This window comes from Chelonia mydas, chromosome 9, assembly GCF_015237465.2.
Source record: "Chelonia mydas isolate rCheMyd1 chromosome 9, rCheMyd1.pri.v2, whole genome shotgun sequence".
Lineage (NCBI taxonomy): Eukaryota > Metazoa > Chordata > Testudines > Cheloniidae > Chelonia > Chelonia mydas.
Window position 1 is genome coordinate 16,083,354 of NC_057855.1, and position 23,986 is coordinate 16,107,339.

The following is a 23,986-nucleotide window of genomic DNA, read 5'->3' on the forward strand; positions in this document are numbered from 1 at the left end:
CATAGGGATTTAGCATTTTTCACAAGGTACAGTTTTTTCTTGTTTGGTGAGTTGCATAGTTCAGAATAAACATTTTACAGCTATAGCACAAACACTTTAGAATGACCTTATAGCATGGGAGACTGACATTAATATATGTAGATTAATACACATAGCACCTTACAAGCATTTCATAAAGGACTAAATAGTAAACACATTGTTATAAGTTCAATACCCATCTTAACCATACTAGCACACAGGTGAGCTGGACTGGTTTCCAGCAATGAATTTGTCAGTGCTTGGCTGAGGCCTTAAAGCCTTGGCAAGAGCTGGCAGCTGGTAAACCAGCATCACTGTCCGTATGGCTTGGAGAAGGAGTCCAGCAAAGGTAGCAGCCACTATCCCACAACAGATTCATTTCTTATCTTTTCTGTATGTATGACTATTTTTTCTATGTGCTGCTGCTAACATTATGTGAATCAGGCAGTGTGAATATGCATCACCTTAACACACACTCTCAGCTCTGTTGGTACAGAGCTTCTGAGCAAACTTTGTTAGCTTCTCAGCTAATGCTGACACAAAGGAAAGCATCTAAATGCTTTTACGGTCTATGAGCTACAGAATCACGGTGGGGAATCCCATCTGTGCTCTTTGTGCCATTCCTGAACAACATTCCTTGATCAGTTTTATTCAAAATCATTTCACTCCCCGCTAGACTCCTCTAGAGAAAAGGGCTATGTGTACACAAGGATTTTTCAGACACAAAATTCCCCGGGCGTGCCCCTCTGCTAGTGGTAGCCCTGGTGCAGGCTGTAGCATTGAAAAGGCTGTTTTTATCACTGTGTGGACCAATGCTGACCAGATTATTAACACTATATGACACACAAGCCTTTATCTATGTTGTAGGGTTAATGTTCTACGTTAGGCCAAGCTATTGCAAGTGTACTTTACCATGTCCAGTGACTTGCAAAGAAAAAGGTCATTACAGAGTTTGTTAAATCTAGAAATATGTTTACTGCTGTCTCATCACATCAGTTTGGCACTTAGAACCTGTACCCCTTATCTGAATGATCCGGTTTAAACTTGTTCCTGATATACAGCTTGTCCAGTCTTGATTTTTATCTCTAAATGTTACAGTTTTACCAATTTGCTAATCATTAAGATAATTTAAAAGACCAAGTCATGCTTATTAGCTAAATGGTTGTTGCACTTTAGTTAACATGCAAAGGATGTTCCCATGCCACAGTTAGCTAATAACACATTATAATTAATAATCCCTGGAAAAGCATCCTGTCAGCAAGAGCTTTGCTGGTGTTTTCCTAATGCACTGAGATTATTGCCATTAGGACTTTTCTGTTGTGTCAGATAAATGGCTGAAAACATAATTTTAATATTAGCTTGATTTCCCTAATCCAACAAGATCAGGACATTTGGACCCATTAACTTTTTTTTTTTTTTTTTGCATAAATCTATTGCAGATTTTTCTGTACCACTTCATGCTGTTTTGCACAATTTCCTTCCAACTGGGTATCCTCTTTCTACTGAATCAAACAACTGATGAGAAAGAGGCTGAGTCAATAATTCTGCTATAAATTCAGGGCCCAGTCCTTTGAGGTGCTGTGCACTTTCTGAGGTGTTCATCTCCCACTGAAGTCATGGACAAGTGGGAGCTCCTTTGCAAAAGTTCTCATGAATCTGGCAGAGATCAAGGCCCTGATTCAGCAAAACACTTAAGCATGTGCATAATTTTATACGAAACCCATTAAAGTTAAGCACGTGCTTACGCCAGAGATTTTCAAACTGTGGAGTGTGCACCACTAGGGGGTGTGGAGGAACCTTCGGGGAGGCAAGTGGTGATGCCAGGCAGCTCGGGCTAGCTCTGCACATTTGGGGTTTGGGGAGGGAGTGCCACATCCACCCCCGACTCACTTCAGCAGGCCACCCAGCCTGTGGGTCAGTGTCAATGCCTCCATGCCCAGTGCTGGCTCCGCTTCCATGCCCACTGCCTTTTCCCACCCCGAAAACCTGAGTGGGGAGGGGCAAGTATTGGGGGTGCACAACCAAAAATTGTAACTAAAGGAGAGGACTTGGCTCAAAAGAAGGAGGACCTCATAGAAGAAATGGTTGTAGGGGACAACCTTGATTCAAGTGATCATGAGCTAATTCAGTTCAAACTGAACGGAAGGATAAACAAAAATAAATCTGTGACTAGGGTCTTTGATTTCAAAAGGGCTGACTTTCAAAAATTAAGGAAATTAGTTAGGGAAGTGGATTGGACTGAAGAACTTATGGATCTAAAGGCAGAGGAGGCCTGGGATTACCTCAAATCAAAGCTGCAGAAGCTATTGGAAGCCTGCATCCCAAGAAAGGGGAAAAAATTCATAGGCAGGAGTTGTAGACCAAGCTGGATGAGCAAGCATCTCAGAGAGGTGATTAAGAAAAAGCAGAAAGCATACAGGGAGTGGAAGATGGGAGGGATCAGCAAGGAAAGCTACCTTATTGAGGCCAGAACATGTAGGGATGAAGTGAGAAAGGATAAAAGTCAAGTAGAGTTGGACCTTGCAAAGGGAATTAAAACCAATAGTAAAAGATTCTATAGCCATATAAATAAGAAGAAAACAAAGAAAGAAGAAGTGGGACCACTAAACACTGAGGATGGAGTGGAGGTTAAGGATAATCTAGGCATGGCCCAATATCTAAACAAATATTTTGCCTCAGTCTTTAATGAGGCTAATGAAGATCTTAGGGATAATGGTAGCATGACAAATGGGAATGAGGATATGGAGGTAGATATTATCATATCTGAGGTACAAGCGAAACTTGAACAGCTTAATGGGACTAAATCGGGGGGCCCAGGTAATCTTCATCCAAGAATATTAAAGGAATTGACACATGAAATTGCAAGCCCATTAGCAAGAATTTTTAATGAATCTGTAAACTCGGGTTGTACCGTATGACTGGAGAATTGCTAACATAGTTCCTATCTTTAAGAAAGGGAAAAAAAGTGATCCGGGTAACTACAGGCCTGTTAGTTTGACATCTGTAGTATGCAAGGTCTTGGAAAAAATTTTGAAGGAGAAGGTAGTTAAGGACATTGAAGTCAATGGTAAATGGGACAAAATACAACATGGTTTTACAAAAGGTAGACTGTGCCAAACCAACCTGATCTCCTTCTTTGAGAAAGTAACAGATTTTTTAGACAAAGGAAACTCAGTGGATCTAATTTACCTAGATTTCAGTAAGGCGTTTGATACGGTGCCACATGGGGAATTATTAGTTAAATTGGAAAAGATGGGGATCAATATGAAAATTGAAAGGTGGATAAGGAATTCGTTAAAGGGGAGGCTACAGCGGGTCATACTGAAAGGTGAACTGTCAGGCTGGAGGGAGGTTACCAGTGGAGTTCCTCAAGGATCAGTTTTGTGACGAATCTTATTTAATCTTTTTATACTGACCTCGGCACAAAAAGTGGAAATGTGCTAATAAAGTTTGGGGATGATACAAAGCTGGGGGGTATTGCCAATTTAGAGAAGGACCGGGACATCATAAATGAGGATCTGGGTGACCTTGTAAACTGGGTAATAGTAATAGGATGAAATGTAATAGTGAGAAGTGTAAGGTTATGCATTTAGGGATTAATAACAAGAATTTTAGTTATAAGCTGGGGACGCATCAATTAGAAGTAACGGAGGAGGAGAAGGACCTTGGAGTTTTGGTTGACCACAGGATGACTATGAGCCGCCAATGTGATATGGCTGTGAAAAAAGCTAATGCGGTCTTGGCATGCATCAGGTGAGGTATTTCCAGTACAGATAAGGAGGTGTTAGTACCGTTATACAAGGCACTGGTGAGACCTCATCTGGAATACTGTGTGCAGTTCTGGTCTCCCATGTTTAAGAAGGATGAATTCAAACTGGAGCAGGTACAGAGAAGGGCTACTAGGATGATCCGAGGAATGGAAAACCTGTCTTATGAAAGGAGACTCAAGGAGCTTGGCTTGTTTAGCCTAACCTAAAGAAGACTGAGGAGAGATATGATTGCTCTCTATAAATATATCAGAGGGATAAATACCAGGGAGGGAGAGGAATTATTTAAACTCAGTACCAATGTGGACATAAGAACAAATGGATATAAACTGGCCATCGGGAAGTTTAGACTTGAAATTAGACGAAGGTTTCTAACCATCAGAGGAGTGAAGTTCTGGTACAGCCTTCCAAGGGAAGCAGTGGGGGCAAAAGACCTATCTGGCTTCAAGATTAAACTCGATAAGTTTATGGAGGAGACGGTATGATGGGATAACATGATTTTGGCAATTAATTGATCTTTAACTATTCATGGTAAATAGGCCCAATGGCCTGTGATGGGATGTTAGATGGGGTGGGATCTGAGTTACTACAGAGAATTCTTTCCTGGGTATCTGGCTGGCGAATCTTGCCCACATGCTCAGGGTTCAGCTGATCGCCATACTTGGGGTGGGAAGGAATTTTCCTCCAGGGAAGATTGGCAGCGGCCCTGGGCTTTTTCACCTTCCTCTGTAGCATGGGGCACGGATCACTTGCTGGAGGATTCTCTGCACCTTGAAGTGTTTAAACCATGATTTGAGGACTTCAGTAGCTCAGACATAGGTGAGAGGTTTATTGCAGGAGTGAGTGGGTGAGATTCTGTGCATTGTGCAGGAGGTCAGACTAGATGATCGTAATGGCCCCTTCTGACCTTAATAATTATGAATCTATGAAAAGGTTTGAAAACTGCTGATCTAGACAGATATATGCCTATTAAATGAAAGCTTCATTTAGAAATCAGCAACGGACCATTTAAAACATTAAAACTGATTTGCTTAGTAGCCACAATAGAGCAGAAAAGTTGCTTTAAGTGAAAAAAAGTTCTCGCAATGAAAAATGTATGCCAGCAAATATCCATTCACAGCTGTTAACTAAAGAAACAGATTTGCAGACAACACCAAGAGATGCCACTTAGATTAGCCTATTGTTTAGAGTCATTTATAAACATTGCACTGAATGTAGTCCCTATCGCAATTAAACAGGCATGCTCTTAATTGGGTGTTGGGGGGAATATTAAGTGGCTTCTGTTGTCTTACTAATAGCATTAAAGCAACTGAGTTGGGGATTTCAGAAATAACTAGCAGGCCTTGTTCTGCTTTGGGTTCCATCTGTCTAGCTGTATGGGAGTATCTGTGACATCATAGCAGTCAGCATCTCTGAAAGTGTGTGTGTGTGTACTTATGGTATTCACTGCAAAGGAAATAGCACAAAACAAGCTTCTGCACTTCCCCCCAAGATAAGGAGAAATATCAACTCCTATCATAGCCATCTGCAGTACATATTAGCATTGAAACACAGAAATCTGCTTGTTACCTTTAGAAGACATGAGCGCCAACTTCATGGTCTGATGTCAGACTAGTTAATTGCCACTTTTGCCTCAGTAAGTACTTGTATACTAATCCACCACATCAGAAGAACATGTGATTAAGAATAGAGAGGGTGATGAAGCGGATAAGTTGGCATTTTGCTGTCAATCGACTCAGCTAAAGAGAGCCCATAAAATGTTAGTATCAACACTCTCTAGCCCATTTATCCCAACTAGGTCGTCGGAATGAAATCTATAACCCCAAGTCTCTAGTTCTGACACCTGTCAAGATATATGTATGAAAGATTGTGATTTGGAGACACTCCCTCATAAGGGACCGTGATGTGAGTGTGGGAATTTGGAGATGTGCCTTGGAAGTAGGGGTTGGGAACACCGCATGGCTCTGTGCAGTTGAGCACCAGAGATGCTCCCCAGTTTGTTTTAATAAAGTTTTATTCCTTTTTCATTCACTGGTTGTTTATTTAATGAACCCCAAGCTCGTTACATGGTGTCAAAAGTGGGATCTCCGAAAATAAATTCTACAGAAGATTCACAAGGGTTATTTAGGAATTGAGAAGTGCAAACGAGCACAAGCATTGTTGTATTGCCACGGATCAATCACAACATCGCTAATGTGGTGGGAAACTGCTTTTCCTACTTGAAATCCAAGCCATGCCAACAAGCAGAGCCACTGAGACCTCATCCAGTTCCACAAAAGCTTAACGAGAAGGTCGGCACTAACTTATTTATCTGGCAATCAAAGGATTATTTAATAGTCTCAGATTATTTTTCTCTATACCCAGAAATTTGCACACTGCACAGTACTAACAGTAAGTCAGTGATAGCTGGCATGAAGGGAATCTTCTCCAGACACGGAATTCCAGATAAAGATTTTAGCGATAATGGGCCACAATTTTCCAGTGCAGATTTTAGGTAATTTGCCATAGATTTGGATTTTCGTCACAAAACATCAAGTCCAAATTATCCCCAATAAAATGGATCTGTGGAAAGGTCTATACAGACACAAAAGAACCTTATGAAAAAAGACTTTTGACAGTGGAGATGATTTGTATAAAGTTTTATTGGTTTACCAAAATACACCTCTGGAGAATGGCTTTTCTGCAGCTCAGCAGTTAATGGGAAGAAGGAGCAGATCTAATTTACCAATTGATGCTAACCTGCTGAAATCTCATAACAATGAAACCATACAGCAGAAGAAAGAAATTCAGAAGTGGAAGCAGGAAACTCTGTAAAGTCTCCCGTGTAGCTGCATTAGCTATGCCTGCAGGAGAGCCTCTCCTGCCAACATAGTGCTGCCCACACCAGCACTTTCGTTGGTGAAACTTACGTTGGTCAGGGAGGTGTTTTTTTCACAACCCTGTCCAACAAAAATTTTACCAACAAAAGTACTAGTGTAGATGAAGCCTAAAGGTCCTGAAAGACTGAGAGAGACTTGCTAACCTGGCTGGAGAAGGGGTATTAGAGAAAAGTGAATGGTAAAGACTAATTCCACAGTGAGGTGCTCGTAACCTCTCCTCTCTAAATAGTTGAGACATTGGTTTTATAGAAATGTACTAGATGGGTTGAGAATTTTATGTGTGTGTTATTAGATAGTTGTTAACTGTTAGAGAGAGAGAGAAAGTTAATTCTTTTTTCTTTAAATGGGAAGATCTATATGTTCATGAACTATTGTGATTTGGAGAGACTCCCTCATAAGGGACTGTGTTATGAGTGTGGGAATTTGGAGATGTGGCTGGAAAGGGACGGGGGGCGGGAGTTGGGAACACCCCATGGCTGTTCACCAGAGACGCTCTCCAGTTTGTTTTATTAAAGTTTTATTCCTTTTTCATTTACTGGTTTGTCATTTAATAAACCCCAAGATTGTTATAACACCATTAGCCAAACTATGCCTGTTACAAATACCTGCATAATAAATAGGCTCTTAATGCCACATTTAGCTTAGATAAAAGAAGAGGAGGACTTGTGGCACCTTAGAGACTAACACATTTATTTGAGCATAAGCTTTCGTGGGCTAAAACCCACTTCATCAGATGCAGTGGAAAATACAGTAGGAAGATATATATATACACACAGAGAACATGGAAAAATGGGTGTTGCCATACACACTATAACAAGAGTGATCAATTAAGATTTTTTCATGTTCTATGTGTGTGTATATATCTTCCTACTGTATTTTCCACTGCATGCATCCGACGAAGTGGGTTTTAGCCCACAAAAGCTTATGCCCAAATAAATGTGTTAGTCTCTAAGGTGCCACAAGTACTCCTCGTTCTTTTTGCTGATACAGACTAATACAGCTACCACTCTGAAACCATTTAGCTTAGATGTTTTCCTTTCATACTCACCAGCACCATCTGCAGATCAAATTAGTAAAGTGCAGCAGAAACCGTTGAACAGAGGCTTCTCACAGGAACAACCCCAGATGACAGATGTTTTTGGAGAACCTGCAACCATATTTTACTCGATTTTATTCATTTAATTTGCCTCATATTTGAGTGGGGTTCAGTGGATATATCTTGGAGGGGAAAATATTAAGATTGTGTGAGGGGAATGGAGGTTGTTTCAAAGGAATCACTGTGATACAGTCAAAGCACCGTGCTGAAACCTCAGAATAGAAAGCTCTCACTTTTCCACCCCCACAAGACCATGTCTGCACCACTTTAACTACCAGCCCTTTAGTGTGGGTACAGTTATACCTGTTAAATGTGCTTATTGCAGGAATAAATGTACAATAGCTTATTCCCATCTACTTGTACTGGTATAACTGCATCCATACTAGAGGTTGTACCATTATAATTACTTCAGAAAAAATCACACCCCTAACTGTAAGTTATACTGTACAAAATCCGGGTGTAGCTCAGGCCTTTCCTGCCTAGAACGGACAGTTACCTCTGTCAGAGTGTTTCCTAGTGTCACAAAGATAGTATGTCAGAGAGCTGGGATTTACACCCAGATTTCCTGATTCCTAATCCTGATTTGTAATACAAACAACTGAGGCTGACCTCGCTACATCCCTCAAAAATTCACAGCCCTGAGAGATGTAGTTAAGCTGACCTAAGTCCCGCTATAGATACTTCTACATCAACGAAAGAATTTCTGTCGACCTAGCTACTGTGTCTTGAGGGAGTCGATTTACTACAGCAACAGAAACAGCTCTTCCGGTGCTGTAGCAAATGTCTACCTGCAGCACTATTGTGACACAGCTTTGCAGTGCTACAGCTGCACTGCTGTGCCACTTGAACTGCAGACATACCCGTAAATGGCTATAGGACAATTGGACCCTGATCTCTGACTGGTGCCTCTAGGTGCTACTTAATTCCAAATAAAAAATAAATAGTAAACTGCGTTCAGTGTCATGCTCCGCCACAGGCTGGGTGAGCTTGGACAAGTCACTTAGTCTCTCTGTGCATCAGTCCCCCATCTGTAAAATGGGGATAACAGCACTATTCCACCTCACAGGGGTGTTTGTGAGGTTTTTGGCTACAGCACCAATGAGAGGCCATGAAGTGTCTAGACTGATAGATGTCTATTACCCATACCAGTGCTTCTTGGCATTTTGTGGCAACTTTTACCAGTAGAGTGATAATTGCCTATCCATGATGTCAGCTGTGGATTAGCCATCTTTGAATCAATTACCAACAGATCTATAGCAGTCCAAGGTTCCAGTTTCCAGAGGGCAATAACAACTTGTTTCTGGAGTATTATTGCCTCTTTCATCCAGGTGTACTGGAGCTCAAGGATTGGGGTAAGCTTCTCACACAGCTAAAGGAATGTTGCTTTCCTTGTATGAAAATTTGGGGCTCACTGCTGGTCATTGCATATTTCCATCATAATGGATTCCCACAACTCTATGCTTGTAGCCCCAATCCAGCTCTGATCTCCACAGGGGAAAAACACATCAACTAAGTCCATGTCTCTGTGTCCGCAAGGTGCTGGCCTTTACTCCTTCTGTTTGTAATAGCAAGCTGCCACTATCTTCTGTGGGGAAAAAGCCACCCTTGAAACATGTGACATCACCCCCTGCAGCGGCTTTGGCAGTTGCATGCCAGAGAAAACATCGTCTCCATAAAAACCAGCATCTGTCAGTTCCAGTTGTTAGACTGAATGGGATCCATACCTGACAGCACAAGGATGTAATAGCACACAAAACATGGGAAACACCCAGAAATCTTTGTATCTCCCATTATTAGATACAGCGTCAGTGTGGACATGGAGCATGACAGCCAGGATGTGGAACTCAATTGCTGTGGTTATGCTCTGTCAAGTAAGGGCTTATCTAAACGGGGAAATGTAGAAGCATAACTATAGCAGTATAATTTTATCAGCATAGTTATGCTGGTAAATTCCCCATAGAGATAAGCCCTTAGGCTAAAGCAAGATGGCTAAGACCTGGTCTACACTTAAAATTTAGAGTGACCTAGCTACATTGTTCAGTGGCTGTGAAAAATTCACACCACCGCACCATAGTTAAGCTGACAGATGCAGTTACATCAATGGAAGAATCTTCCGTTGATTGCTCCACCACTCAGGGAGGTAGATTACCTACACTGACGGGGGGGGGAGGGGGACGATGACCCTTCAGTTGCTGTAGGAAGTGTCTACGCTATGGTGCTACAGACACAGAGCTGTAGCTCTGCGGCTGCAGCACCCGTAGTGTAGATATGGGCTGATTCATGAGTCTTCCAATCTCTGCATACAGAAGCAACACCTCCCCCACACTACTCTGTCTTCTTCAAACCTCACCCTCAGCCCCACCTTGTTCTCAAAGGTGCAGCTCCTGTTAACCAGAATACAAACACTGAAAATAGAATAACAAAACAAATATTAACACAACACCCAAATTCACCTCTAACTATAATGTTTTACAATATAAACTCATTTTAATAATTATTCCTGTGTTCTCAAACTAACAAATATATTTTTCCTCCTAGACATGTCAGCAGGTAGGAGTGACTGGTGTGGGAGGCATGCTGTTATCCTCTAGGAGGAGTAGCCTGAACTGGGGATAAAACAGGCTTTAATACAACTATTTGTGAACTAGCAATCACCCACAGCCCTCAACTAAAACCTCTCCAGCGCATCATCAAGGATCTACAAACTATTCTGAAGGACAATCCCTCACTCTCACAGACCTTGGGAGACAGGCCAGTCCTCGCTTACAGACAGCCCCCCAACCTGAAGCAAATACTCACCAGCAACTACACACCACATAACAGAAACACTAACCCAGGAACCTATCCCTGCAACAAATCCCATTGCCAACTCTGTCCGCATATCTATTCAAGGGACATCACCATAGGATCTAATCACATCAGTCACACCATCAGGGGCTCGTTCACCTGCACATCTACCAATGTGATATATGCCATCATGTGCCAGCAATGCCCCTCTGCCATGTATATTAGCCAAACCGGTCAGTTTCTATGGAAAAGAATAAATGGACACAAATCAGGTTCTGTTCCTGCTTCTGTTAGCAGAGTATGACCTAATAGTTAGAAAGAGCATAACAAATATAACTATGCCCCTTCTTGACCAGCTATGGGAACTGAACCTGGGATCTCAAAGCATTAACTTTTACTAGAGCACAACAATAGTGCACATTAGGATGGTGGTAGTAATATACTCATAAACCTTGGTATGCATCTAACCACTAGAAAGAGACAAAGATCCACATAGTGTAAGTTAAATGGGCCAAAGTATGCTCGTCTATCTGAAAGGCAACATGGCAAAGTCAGCCTGGTCAGCTCTAACCCACCTTCTCTCTATCTTGGGTGAGCGACAGCTGCTTCTGAGCTAGTGCTCTGCTGATTTGCCTAGTAAACTCTGAAATGTGGCAAGGGTGGAACGCGAGGCTCTTTCCCAGGCCTGGCGTACCATAGGTGGTGGGGGGACATGCCAGTTAAGTCTAGGATTACCAATAGTCCCTTATTACAAGGACTTATTTTTTCATCTCTGTACAAGATCAGGAATTGCTGAGTGCTGCAAAAAGGAGCAAGAAATACCCCTGGTGAACGTAAGTGAGCGCTGCTTACTATTAATACTAATGATCATATCAGGAAGAGGCGTGGTGCAGGGCTCCTAAGAAAACAACCCCTTATTTTGGAAATACTTTGGCAAGCCTACATGCCACAGCCCTGCAGAACGCGCACCACTGGCAAGCCGGACGCCCAGCATCAGGGCTGTAAGGCGAGTCGCCCCGCCAGGATGTGTGGCGCCAAAGAAGGGACGGCCCTTACAGCAGGGCGGGCAACCCCCAAACCAGCCCCTTTACACGCTTAGAAGTTGCCTCGGTAGCAATGGCCGCCATCGTCACGTGACAAGCTGCTGGTTGGTGTGTGGGGGGGGGGGGGGGGGAAGGGATATTGTGACCCAAGCCGCTTTCCATAGTAGGCGAGACGCGGATCATCCCACAAGCCTGTGGGGAAACCTGTTTCCGGTTGGAGAGACGCCCCAAGCGGAAGTGCTGTTGCTTTAAGGCATGTGGAGGAGGAGCAGCTCGAGGGGAGGGGAAAGTGAACTTTCCGCACCACGTGGTCAGACTCCAACCAATGCTAAGCGGCGGTGAATCGCCACGGTAGGGGCGCGCGGGTGACCTGGAAGTTTGTGCGCTCCGAGTCACATGGAAGGGGCGGGGCACCCGGAGCCCCGCCTAACCTGGCCTCCTGGCAGCCAATGAGAGCTGCGCCCGCGGCTACAAAGCGGAAGTGGGGGGGGGCCGGGGGAGTAGAGGTGTGCGCGTGAGGCTCTACCGCTCTGTCCTGTCTTCCCCCGCTTCCCCGGCTGCCGCAGTGCTAGAGGCCGGGCGCGTGTGCGCAGCGGGCGACGCTCCGTTTCCTGTCGGCGGGTAAGAGCCGGGCCTGGCGCGCGCCGCTCCCGGCCGTTGGAGTTGCCGGCGCCGCGCGGGGTCGGGCCACCCCGCCACTGAGCCGGGCGCCCCGCGGGAGGTGGGAACCCTTCACCCTCCCCGCGGGCGGGCTGGGCGCACGCGGTGTGTGTGGCGAGCGCGGCTCTGTCTCCACGCGGCCGGCACCCCCTGCGCACTCCGGCCGGGCGCCGCAACGGCGTCTCCGCCGGCACGTGGGCAGGGCCGGAGGCCTCCCTCGCGCCGCTGGCCGGCCCGGGGCGGGCAGACCCCTGGGCCCAGCTGAGGGGCTGCCCAGGAGCACGGGCTGCCCGGCCGGCCAGCAGCCTTGGGGCAGGTCGGCTCCCTGCGCCGCTCAGCGCCCAGGCAGGGTACACGTGCACCGCAGCTAAACCCCCGCGGCCGGCCCGGGCTAAGGGGCTGCTTAACTGCTGGGTAGATACCCTGGGACCCTCCCCCCCACGTTTGTCTAAGCTGTCTGTTTGCTGGTAAAAGCTGCATCCGCTCCTTATTCTCTAGTAGTACCCACTAACGGACCCAGCGCACTATGGCCGATGAGATTGACTTCACGACTGGAGATGCTGGTGCTTCCTCCACCTACCCCATGCAATGCTCTGCGCTGCGCAAGAACGGCTTCGTCGTGCTCAAGGGACGTCCTTGCAAAATTGTTGAAATGTCAACCTCTAAGACCGGCAAACACGGTCATGCCAAGGTAAACAGACTGGCATGCTCTCAGACCTTTCCTTTTGGGCTTGAATATTTTCTCGCTCAGTGACTTTATTTTTTATATTAATAATGTTGTGTGTGTACACATGTATACGTACGTATACACACACACACACACTCTGCACAAATCACCTGTCAGATCTTTAGATACACTTCTAGTTATAAGAAAAGGAGTACGTGTGGCACCTTAGAGACTAACAAATTTATTTGAGCATAAGCTTTTGTTAGTTTGTTAGTCTCTAAGGTGCCACACGTACGCCTTTTCTTTTTGCAAATACAGACTAACACAGCTGCTACTCTGAAACTTCTAATTATGGAATTATTATGGACATAATACCAGCGTGCCCATGCCTCAGAGCAAGTTTTCTGTACTATTCAATCCCAACTCTTTAGCAAATGATAAACAGTGGGGGTAATATTAAAGACAAGATCCTATGTATGCATTTTCCTTGTAGGATCTTGAAACTTACATGGGATAGACCAGAGTTTATGGACTTGATGGAAGTGCTCTAAGAAGGTAGACGGATTACAGACTAGCCTTTGCCTAAAGGCTGATTTGGAAGGCATTGGGTAATGCATGTTAACAGCCTGCTGTAGACAACTGGAGGTGCCTCTAACATATTAAAGGACTCAATATAACCCATTTTATAGACTTTCCAAATCCTAATTTAGACAATCTAGACTTAAGGTACTGTATGAAAGAGTCTTGCCCTACTTTTTGAGACCATTTAAATGGCTTGGCTAAGTAGACATACTTTGCACTAGTCCTTGGTGTGGCTTCACTAAATTCTTGTGTCTCTAGCTAACTGGCAATTAATTGATTTACTTAATCTGTTTTTTGAAGGCTGGTGTGGACATTCCCTTGCCTCTGTTCTAGGTGACAAATACTTGGCTTTTACCACATGCTAATTGAGTACTTAAGTCTTCACTACACTTTTGTACCTTGAAGTAGAAGCCTAAGGTATGTCTGTCTACTAAACAATAGAGGGTAACAGCAATTAACTAAAGATCTCAAAAAAAAATCTGAGACCTACACCCACCCCTGGGAGCAGTATGGCAATATATGGGTTTGCAGGGGACACTCTCATGGCTTTAAAATGTTCTGATCAGACCCTCGGGCCTCATCTACATGTTGTTAGGTTGACTAGCTATGTCACTGAGAGCTGTGTTGGATTACCTAGATCAATGGAAAATGTTTTCTGTTGATGCATGGAGCATATGAGCTATGGTGCTACAGCAGTGCTGTGGTAGCTGTGCGGCTGTAGCAGTTGTAGTGTAGACACACTTTTGGTTAATCTTTTTCTAGAAACTATTCTTAAAACTAGTTGTTCTCAGTGCCTACCAGCAGCTAAGAAGCCCTGAAATAATTACCAAAATAAAGATAAGGGCAGGTAACAACCTTGTTCGTTTGGGTCTCTTAGTTAAGTGACCTGGAAACAGCCCAGATTTTGATGTTTAAGAGGGTGGACAGGGAGACCTTAATTGGTGTTAACAGTTGATAGCCTGGTTTATACCAGGTTTTAGTCTACATTTCACTGTGGTAATACTAGTTCAGCGTAGTCTGGCAATCATGGGAGTCTTAGCATAGATGTACAACGTCACAAACATGTCTAAGACCATAGCAAAAAGACTTGTGAATAGATTAGTTTGGTGTTGGCACTACTGGGGAGTTTCTAGAAATGCCCCTACTACTGGGGGAGAAGGGCTTAAATCCCACTTCTCTCTCATCTTTCAGGCTTGGCCCAAGCTAAGGTTTGTAAGTATATATCTTTACCAGCACAAACTTTTTACTGTAGACTTGGCTTATACTGGGAAAAGAGACCTTTTGGCATTGCTGTACTGGTTAAGAGTGACTTTTTTTTTTTCTCACACTCCTAACCAACATAGCCTTAGTCTCAAATCTAGTCATTGTAGAACTGGGATACCAAAGCTCTAATTTTCTTAGTCTCCTCCTTTAAGACAAATGTTTCAAACCATCTTCATATATGACCGGAGGTGGGGGGAAGGGTACAAGCAAACTTTCTCTTTCAGGTTACCCATAAACTCTTGGACTAAAATTCTTGCCCCTCCCATTCAAGTGGAATCGGTTTTATATATAAAATGAAACAGTAACTTAAACTGTTGCCTTGAACAGCAGGCTGCCAGTGACTGATCCTAAGTGGAGAAAAACTAATTGCTCTTTACTACTCTTCTTGCAGGTTCATTTGGTTGGTATTGATATATTCACTGGCAAAAAATATGAAGATATCTGCCCATCCACTCATAACATGGATGTTCCAAATATCAAGAGGAATGACTATCAAGTGAGTCCGTTTACTGATGATGTGATTAGACAGCTTCCTAACTGTTGTCATAATGACAAATTTCAGATACTACAAGTAAATTAGCTCCACTCCTAAACTGCATGTCATATTGTAGCTAGCTTAAAAAGTTTAAAAAGTTGCTTCTCCCACTTCAGACCCTTTTTCTTTCTCTCTTCTGAGGGTAGTTACTCCCTTGTTGAACATACTAGCTCTAAAATTTTGGCCTGAAGTCTGGGATATTAACTTCATTTTGCTGTCAGGGAGTACAAGATGGTAATATGACTCTCTAATGGGGAAAGGAAAATGGTTATATACTGGAGGATGGGAAAGTATCTTTACTACAGGGGCGAGAAAAGACTCTCTTTGGTAAGATTTCTGGACTTCCTTCAGAGCAGCACATTTACTCTGGGCTTGAGTATACCTACTGAATTTCTTTTGACTTGAAATAGACTTGAACTGTTTAGCTGGCACTGCTCCAAAGTCATTCTGATTCTACTGAACACTATTGAGGAGTGTAGATGCAGGGAACTGGTTCACAAATGTCCTTTGTTAACTTGATAACTTTTTCGAAGTGTTAGAAGGATGCTGACAAATTAACTAGACCTCAGATCTCTGCCACCTTCCTGTCTACTTTTCACTTCTCCATAACATAATTAACATCTTAGGATAGTCAAGTTTCTAGCCTTGTCGCTTCTATTCAGGCTTTTAGTCTGTGTGAAATGACAGCTGTGATGAATTCAGAGTGCACTGAGTTAAACATCTTAGAACCAGGGGCACTAGAAATTCAGTCCACTAACTCAGTGCAAATGATGTCAAAAGGTGGATTACTCTGAACGAATGAATTATTGAGGATGGTAACACAATATGGTGGAGTTCATCTAGTTATTAGTTGATATCTGTCCAGATCAGATGACATCCTCAATTAGTATTAATTGGCAAACTCAAGGTCACATGGTTAGAGTACTAATGCTAAACCTCCTAATCAAGGTGGACTGTTCTTTATTGCCCCGGTGTGCATCATGTACGCTGCAGAATACATGTTCTGGATAGTAACTTTTCTTCAGAGCTGTTGGTGCTACATACCAAGTACTAAATCACAATATTAGAGCTTGAGCTTCCCATTTGTATTTTTAGCATTGTTGTCCTGGTTCTTTAGCTCACTTAGAGGTCCCTCTAGTAAGCTACTGAAAAGTAAGGCTATTAATAATAGTCTAGAGCTATTAGGATATATGAACTTTCATATGTGATGCAGTCTTATGGGCAATTCTAGCCTTTTGGTGTCCAAAGCTAGTTACTTGACTATTATCATTCAAAAATTAAAATAGCTTAACTTTCATACAGAGAATGGCAGTCTAGAATTTCTTCCTGACTCGCCTTGTGAGTGCCTTGTAAAGCAGCACTTAAGAGCTAGAATTAAAAACCACTGCCGTTGTTTCATTCAGGTAAATGGAATCTGATGTGATGGCCTAGAGAAATACTCTCTAAATCATCAAGTCAGCTTATTTGTTTTGTAGTTGTGGTACCATCCAGGACACTCTTACCCTTGTGCTTAATAACTTGACCACTTAAAACAAATGTGCAACTTAACTTAGTTTAGCAGAAGCTAATAGCTTTCAATCCCTTCTCTTGAAAGGTCATTTAAAACTGTCATGTCATGATTTGCAGTCTGATTAGGCAACAAAGTTAACATGATGATGTAGAATCTGTCTCCAAACTACTGTGATATTCGAAGCTGCAAGTAACAGGATGGCCTAGTTTCCATAGTTGATACACTGAATTAATACAAACTAGCAAATCTTGCTATTTAGACAAATTAGCAGGATGAATTTTCTAAAAACCAACTTCTCCCTATAGCTGATCTGTATTCAGGATGGCTACCTCTCTCTGCTGACAGAAGGCGGTGATGTTCGTGAGGATTTGAAGCTGCCGGAAGGTGAACTAGGCAAAGAAATAGAGGGGAAATACAATGCAGGTGAAGATGTACAGGTAAGAACAAAGTATCAAGGTGCCACTAAAGGGCAAGTTTAAAGGGTGTCTGTACTTTCCATAAGATTCTGTGATAAAGAATGGTCCTGGTCTCTTACTCTCTCAATCTGAAGTTGGAAGCATACCAGTTTCCCACACTCTGAAATTCCTTCCTACCAAATTTAGGAGTATAGCTGTTACAAATGAACCTCCATAACCCAGCTCAAGCAGTTAAGTGGTCTCCCTTCTGTGGTTGATGGAAAGCTTGCCGGTTCTCACCTCAGTTGCATTTGCATGTGTCCAGACTCTTTGCTGTGCCACAAATTGGAAATTACAAGCCAAGTTGAGACCTGGTCTAAACTTAAGTTTTGCTGGCGTAGTTGTGTGGGCTCGGAGCTTTGGCGGGGGGGAAGCGGGAAATTACACCATTACCCAACACAGCTATAAAGGTAAAAGCTGTAACGGAAATGCGGCTTATATGAGCAAAAGCACACTCTTGCTAGTATAAACTGCATCTCCACTAAGAGGGTTTGTCAGTATAGATAGGTTTAGCTGTCTCTGACATCTGCTATGAGAGAAGAACCAAGAGCTGCCAGTCACTAACATAACAGATGACCAAGCAGCAGCGCAAAGAAAGGGATGCATATCCAGAGAGAACACCTCATAGGGCCAGATGGAATGACCAGCTGTAGAAAACTTTTTGTATCAGATTAAACACATTTCCATGTTATCTGTACTTACTGCTACTTCTCAAACAAGAGGAGGTGGGGATAGGAGTCCCTCCAACATTAGTTTTCAGTGGAGTGTCTTTTATCACATATTGGTTTGTCTCTTGTGATTGAGTCATCCATACATTTTTAATGTTTCTTTTGTCTTCTAGGTGTCAGTCATGTGTGCAATGAGCGAAGAATATGCTGTAGCCATAAAGCCCTGCAAATAAATGGGATCTCCAGGCTCGAGCAGTTGCTCAGGTCCGGACAAACCACAGATCTTAAATTTGGTTCTGACTGTCACCAAAGCTATGGCCTTCACAAGCAACCTCATTTCTTTTTGAATTGTTTCAAAATAGTGCTGGATTCTGGATTAGTGTTGCAGGCTGACTGGCAATTTTCATAATCACTGAGGTTTTAATTCCTTCTGAATTGTGTACCTCTTCTAACATGCCTGTAGGCTTCAGTTTATGGGTCCAAGAAACCTGATGGTTTCGTTCATTAGCAGGTATATTTTATTTGTTTAAGCAAAACATGTCTGTCTGTGTGAACAGTGTACAGTATTCAGGGGATTTTAGATAAGATAGTCGATGGTATCTAGGATTATAAATTAACCTAGAACATAAATAGTATTTAGTTTTTTGCCATAACATTTAGATAGAACTGTCATAATATAGAATTATTTTAACTTAGACATTAATATTTTGTGAATTGGGATTCTCACTGAACTGTGGGTGCTGATCACATTTCTTAGACCATGAAACTCAAGTGATTAAAAAAAAAAAATGCCAATTTGCTTGACAAAGTCCTGGTGGCCATGTGCAACTAACTGTATTACCTCTTGTTATAATCTCCCTTTGCCAACTTGTTGGCTTGCTTATTGTAACTTTATAAAAATGTCAATCTGCCTTTGGTGTAGGCAGGCAGTCAGAATGTTGGTCGGATGTTACATAGCCGGATTAAAGGTGCACAAATAGGTGGGATTAGATGTTAAAGTGACACTTTCACTTGAGGCCTTTGTCAGACTTAAAAATAATAAAAATAGAAAAATGCAGTTCAGTTGCTCTTATTGTATTATCTTAAACTATAAAAAGGAGTGACTAACTCCACAGGAATCTCTTGCAGTGCTTCCAGTATTAGGTGTAAATGTTCAGGTTCTAACTACTTTGATTTTATAGCACAAGGAGTATAGGTTTTTGACCACTTTTTTTTGAAAATGAATTGTAGCATTGGGACTTAAATGCACATCTTGTATAAAGGAAACTTAACTATTATAAATGCAAACTTTTTTTGCATTTGAAAAGTAAAATATAGGCACAGCAGACACCAATATAAAACATAATCATGCCTCAAATATAGGAGTAGTAATAGTAAGTTACTACATCTAACTGTTCTAGAAATAAACATGGCAGAAGCTACATAGGTAGCTTGCCATCAACACAGCAGTTGTTCCTGACTCATTTAAAAATGTGTATTTAGGCATGACTTTGTTAACAGCAAACATGAAAAGCTCTGCAAAATTGACAGAATTGTCACTAACTTAGCATCTTGTGCTTTCTGTATAGTGCTCTTACACATAAATTTCATTCTTCTACTATAAATTAGTTCTCCGACTAGTTCATGACTTAAACTTAAGTCGCATTTCCCTATAATGAGGCTTGGCAAAGCTAAGTTTGTTTTTTATATTAAGTATTTTTTATCAACTCTAAATTTCAGTTGTAGGAAATTTGGGAGCAGGGGGAGATAATGTCTACTTAATGACAGCAGATGTTGAGATTCAAAAAGTTAACCATTATAAATCTCTAAAACACAAATGGCCAACATCATGTGTCAAAATATACAGCTAGATGTCCTTAAATCAAACTAACTTCTCAAACAGCATTTTTCTTTGTACATTTGTTTATCAATGCCGACATTTTTAGTTGGTTTGTGAGCATGGTCAAATAGATTTTTACTGATGGATTAAAAATCTGTCCTTCCAAGCCTACTTTTAATGAACCACTTAAAAAACTTGCCTTAAGCTTCAGTGGCTATTGACTAATTTGGGAAGATTTAAATACTTGGAATGCTACCCTTGCAAAACATACACTGTTCATAATCTGTCCTTCATTGGCTACAGGAGCCATGACTTCATGCTACTGTACACTATCTTAAAATAGGTTTAACTTAGCGGTAGGAACTCTCCGACCTACTAAAGGGGTTGGAGCAGAGCAACTATCTATCTTATGAGCTGAACTTATATATGAAACCTAGTCTACATCATGGTAGATTAATGAACCTGAGTGATGAAAAGTAAAACACACTGAAGGTATATATGTGCCTAGTATACCATGATGGAGGGGAGACAATCATGCAGTCATGATCATGCAGCTCAGGCTAGCAATAAATAGCTACCTAATCCATCGTCAAAGCACAATGTACTGTAACTATCCTTACAGCAGTCAAGTATCACTACATATTTCTGCCTTGCTTATGGGGCATTGTGATTGAACTTCCTAAATGGCACCTTGTTTCGTATGCAACAATAAACTTGATTCTTAAAACAGGGCTCTGCACCCTACTACAGGCTGAAATCTATAGTGCTTTCTTAAGAGCTGAACCTCAGTGCTCTCCTTGTCTTCCTGTACTCTACCAGGAAGTGGAGGGTAGGAGGGAACAGCAGTGCTTGTCATGACATTTCAGTATCTCATAGTGTGGGTCAATAATAACCAGTGCCTCTGGACCTGGTCTTAAGGGCAAGATGCGGAGCCTGCAACCAGCTAGGATGTCTAGCACTGACATAACCAAGCTAATGCAAGTTCTGGCTGCTATAACTATATTTTAATATTGTTCAAAGGCTGGACAAATTCAACTCCTAGTGTAGCAACTTACTGTGTTAGTACACTTAAAGGTCACACATGCAACACAAATATTTCATGCAATCAGATGTTGGATGCAGCTGGTCCACAAGTGTGTCCAAAAGGTATAAGACTAGCTATCTCAAAGTTGTCCCTTGATTGAGAGATTTCTTAGGGCTAAAAGGCAGTTCTGCTAACCCCTGCTTGCAATTCTGCAAAATGTAGGCTTTGAGATGACAGTACTTCTCCAAACAAGAGTTTGTTCTGTTGGCTGGTTCTGTAGCAGTCTTGCATATGACTAAATACCTATTGCTTATCCACCTTTGTAAAGCACTTGGAGATCTATGCAAGTAATTATTAGGTGGTCATACATATGGAATTGCTTGGAGAGAATCTTTTACTAGTATCTTGGACACTTCATCAGTTAAGTTACAGTATTATGTTTTACTAAACTTAAAACCAATGTTTGAGCCATTTCTTTAATAGCAAGCTATTTCAGCTTACTGTCAATAGTCATATTTACAATAAATCTTTAAATTAGCTACTAGTAGCAGTTCAAATTGCTGCATCTTCCTGAAATCTGTCAGAAGCTTCATGAGGGTGAATTTCGTGCTCTCAAAGCTCCACTTTAAAACAGATCTCATCTATTTACCTGATTTGTACTACTAGCTTCTAAATTAAGGGGTTTTTAATTAACTTGCTGCTGCAAGAACATGAAAATTGCGAACTCTTAGCAGCTGCTGCAATTCCCTAAATTAAAAGGTGGAAAACTAAGGGGTGTAGGAAATATTTTCACTTACTGTTACACTTTTATGGCACCAGTCTTTATAGGGTTTTTGTCTTTTCAAGTCTTTAAATGTACTATAGGCTGTTTTTGGCCTCAATGTTGATAAATATTTAACAACTTAAATGGACCCTCTTAATTTTTGCTTGATATGGTTGCTTTTCGACTAGACTTGTCAGTTGAGCCATGATTTGAATGCATTGTTCTCAGGGCTGAAGTTCATTATTTTAACAGTAACTGCTTGCAAGTCTTGTACAGGATTTTTCTGATCCATAGTAGCCTGTAGCTTGCCAAAGATGGTGCACCGTCTGTATAGTCTCAGAATACTGTATTCTACATAATCTGTAAAAGAATCACATTTGGGAATAGGTCCAACTACTGTAGTTAGCAAGCTTACTGAATTCAAGCATGTTAAATTGTTAAATGGACTTCAAAATTCAATAAAATACACTTTTTGATGAATAATTAGAATATAGTTTGTTACAAGAATTCCGGTTTGGTAAGGAAGATTCAGTATGTCCTTACTGTTAAGGCTGTTGGGTATCACAGTGAATTTTATGTATCAAGACCATTTTAATGAAGGTATAAATCTTAACATGAATATATTATGCTGAACATATGGTGGAATTTTAGTTTTGCACAGTTAATTTAGAGCTTCTTGAGTCTCATTTTAACATCTGTAGTCTAACCCTAAAGTATTTGGCTTTTGAGGGTGATTCTGTATTGTGGTCAATAACCAGTGTAAACTTAGAAACACTCTTGTTTAGTTTAAATGCTTGCTGCATATTACTGTAAAATAAATGATACCCCATTATTCTCAAATTATTCTATATTATAAACATATCAAGTACTAGTCAATGTATTTTTTTAAAAAGGGAGAGGGAAGTGGAGGGATGTTCTAATTACTGTATTTATGCAATGACATCTTACTAAACATAGCGCAAAAAAAAACCCCTGTAAATTATTGTATCTAGCCTTTAGGGATAAGTGAGCAAATAGACCTGTTGGTTATCAGCTGGAAGGATTCAAATATTTATATATTGTAGAACATATATTGCTTTTAAAGTCATAAAACCAATAACTTGAAAGGTATAACTGTACATCTTTCATTTCTGTAATAGTGAAGCTCTCAGTTACTAAGAGTAAGGGAAGTTTGTTTGGCTTACAAAAGATGGTTGAAAGAAGGCCCTTTAACATTTAGATGATGAAGAAGCTGGCTAAAATGTTTCTATGAAATGTTTGCACATTTTGACTTTTAGTTACAGCAAGGGGGATAGTGGAAGCTAAACTAAGGTCCAGTCTTTGAAATACCTTTTTTTATTCACTACCTTTAGCAATACATTTGTTCATTCCATGTGGAAAAACATTTTTTTAAACTAGAAGGGCTTGTCATAAAGTTGTACTGGGGGCAGAGGAGTGCTGACTTTCCTGTCAAAAGAAATAAAATCAAACTCTAACATTTTATAGTGACTATTTCTTGACATGTTGTGAATGTTGCAAATTTCTCCAAGAATAAAGAAATATCATAGTTATGGGCATGATATAAGAACCTGATTTTATCAGGAAATACTTTTGTATGTGAGTAGGTAAAAACTTTGAAGTTGGAAGAATACTTCCCTAACAAACTGAATGATAGTTTAGAAAGAAAGGTGATGGCTCTCTGAATGCTGCACTCATGCTCCTTATAGATTTCTCAAATTGCTGTTTTCGTCTAATTAGGAAAGAAGCAAGGTTTTACTAATCCGTTGCTTCTAACATAACACAAATGGGGTGACATGCTGCAAAGAGGCATCATAAGAATGGCCATACTCGGTTAGACCAAAGGTCCATCTAGCCCAGTATCCTGTTTACTGACAGTGGCCAATGCCATAATCATCAGGTGATCCATCTCCTGTAATCCATTCCCAGCTTCTGGCCAATAGAGGCTAGGAACACCACCCTGGCTAATAGCAATTGAGGGACCTCGCCTCTGTGAACTTACCTAGTGTTTTTTTTTTTTTTTTTTTTTTTTTTTTTGAGCCCTGTTCTAGTCTTGGCCTTCACAACATCCTCTAGCAAAGAGTTCTAAAGGTTGACTGTGCATAGGGTCAACAAATACTTCCTTTTGTTTGTTTTACCTGCTGCCTATTAAGAAGTCAATAACATTTACTTTCTCCACACAAGTCATGATTTCACAGATTTCTAGCATATACCCCCTTAGTTGTCTCTTTTCCAGCCTGAAAAGTCCCAGTCTTGTTAATCTCTCCTCATATGGAAGCTGTTCCATACCCCTAATCATTTTTGTTGTCTTTTTCTGTTTCCAATTCCAATATCTTGTCTTGAGATGGGGTGACCACATCTGCATGCAATATTCAAGATGTGGGTGTACTATGGATTTATATAGAGGTAATATATTTTCCTGTCTTACTATTGATCCTTTTCTTAGTGATTCC

General features: G+C 41.5%; 1 protein-coding gene across 2 annotated transcripts; it reads left to right on the top strand.

The window, feature by feature from the left end:
• The first annotated feature begins 11,969 nt into the window (after positions 1-11,969).
• Positions 11,970-23,016, top strand: EIF5A2 (eukaryotic translation initiation factor 5A2). 2 transcript variants are annotated; one of them, XM_037908666.2, is made up of 5 exons: positions 11,970-12,211; positions 12,752-12,941; positions 15,154-15,258; positions 17,113-17,244; positions 18,104-23,016. In XM_037908666.2, the coding sequence occupies exons 2-5, from the start codon at positions 12,777-12,779 to the stop codon at positions 18,161-18,163; spliced, it is 462 nt and encodes a 153-aa protein (XP_037764594.1). In that variant the 5' UTR covers positions 11,970-12,211; positions 12,752-12,776; the 3' UTR covers positions 18,164-23,016. The 2 variants fall into 2 exon arrangements, with proteins under 2 accessions (XP_037764594.1, XP_037764593.1); XM_037908665.2 differs by having other exon boundaries at positions 12,056-12,211; positions 12,749-12,941.
• The last annotated feature ends 970 nt before the right edge of the window (positions 23,017-23,986 follow it).

What these genes read in the sequence shown, in the direction of transcription:
- EIF5A2 (XM_037908666.2), top strand. Translation starts at nt 12,777, where the DNA reads ATGGCCGATGAGATTGACTTCACGACTGGAGATGCTGGTGCTTCCTCC. An exon ending in GCAAACACGGTCATGCCAAG is followed by an intron (nt 12,942 to 15,153) that starts GTAAACAGACTG and finishes CTCTTCTTGCAG; the next exon opens with GTTCATTTGGTTGGTATTGA. An exon ending in TCAAGAGGAATGACTATCAA is followed by an intron (nt 15,259 to 17,112) that starts GTGAGTCCGTTT and finishes TTCTCCCTATAG; the next exon opens with CTGATCTGTATTCAGGATGG.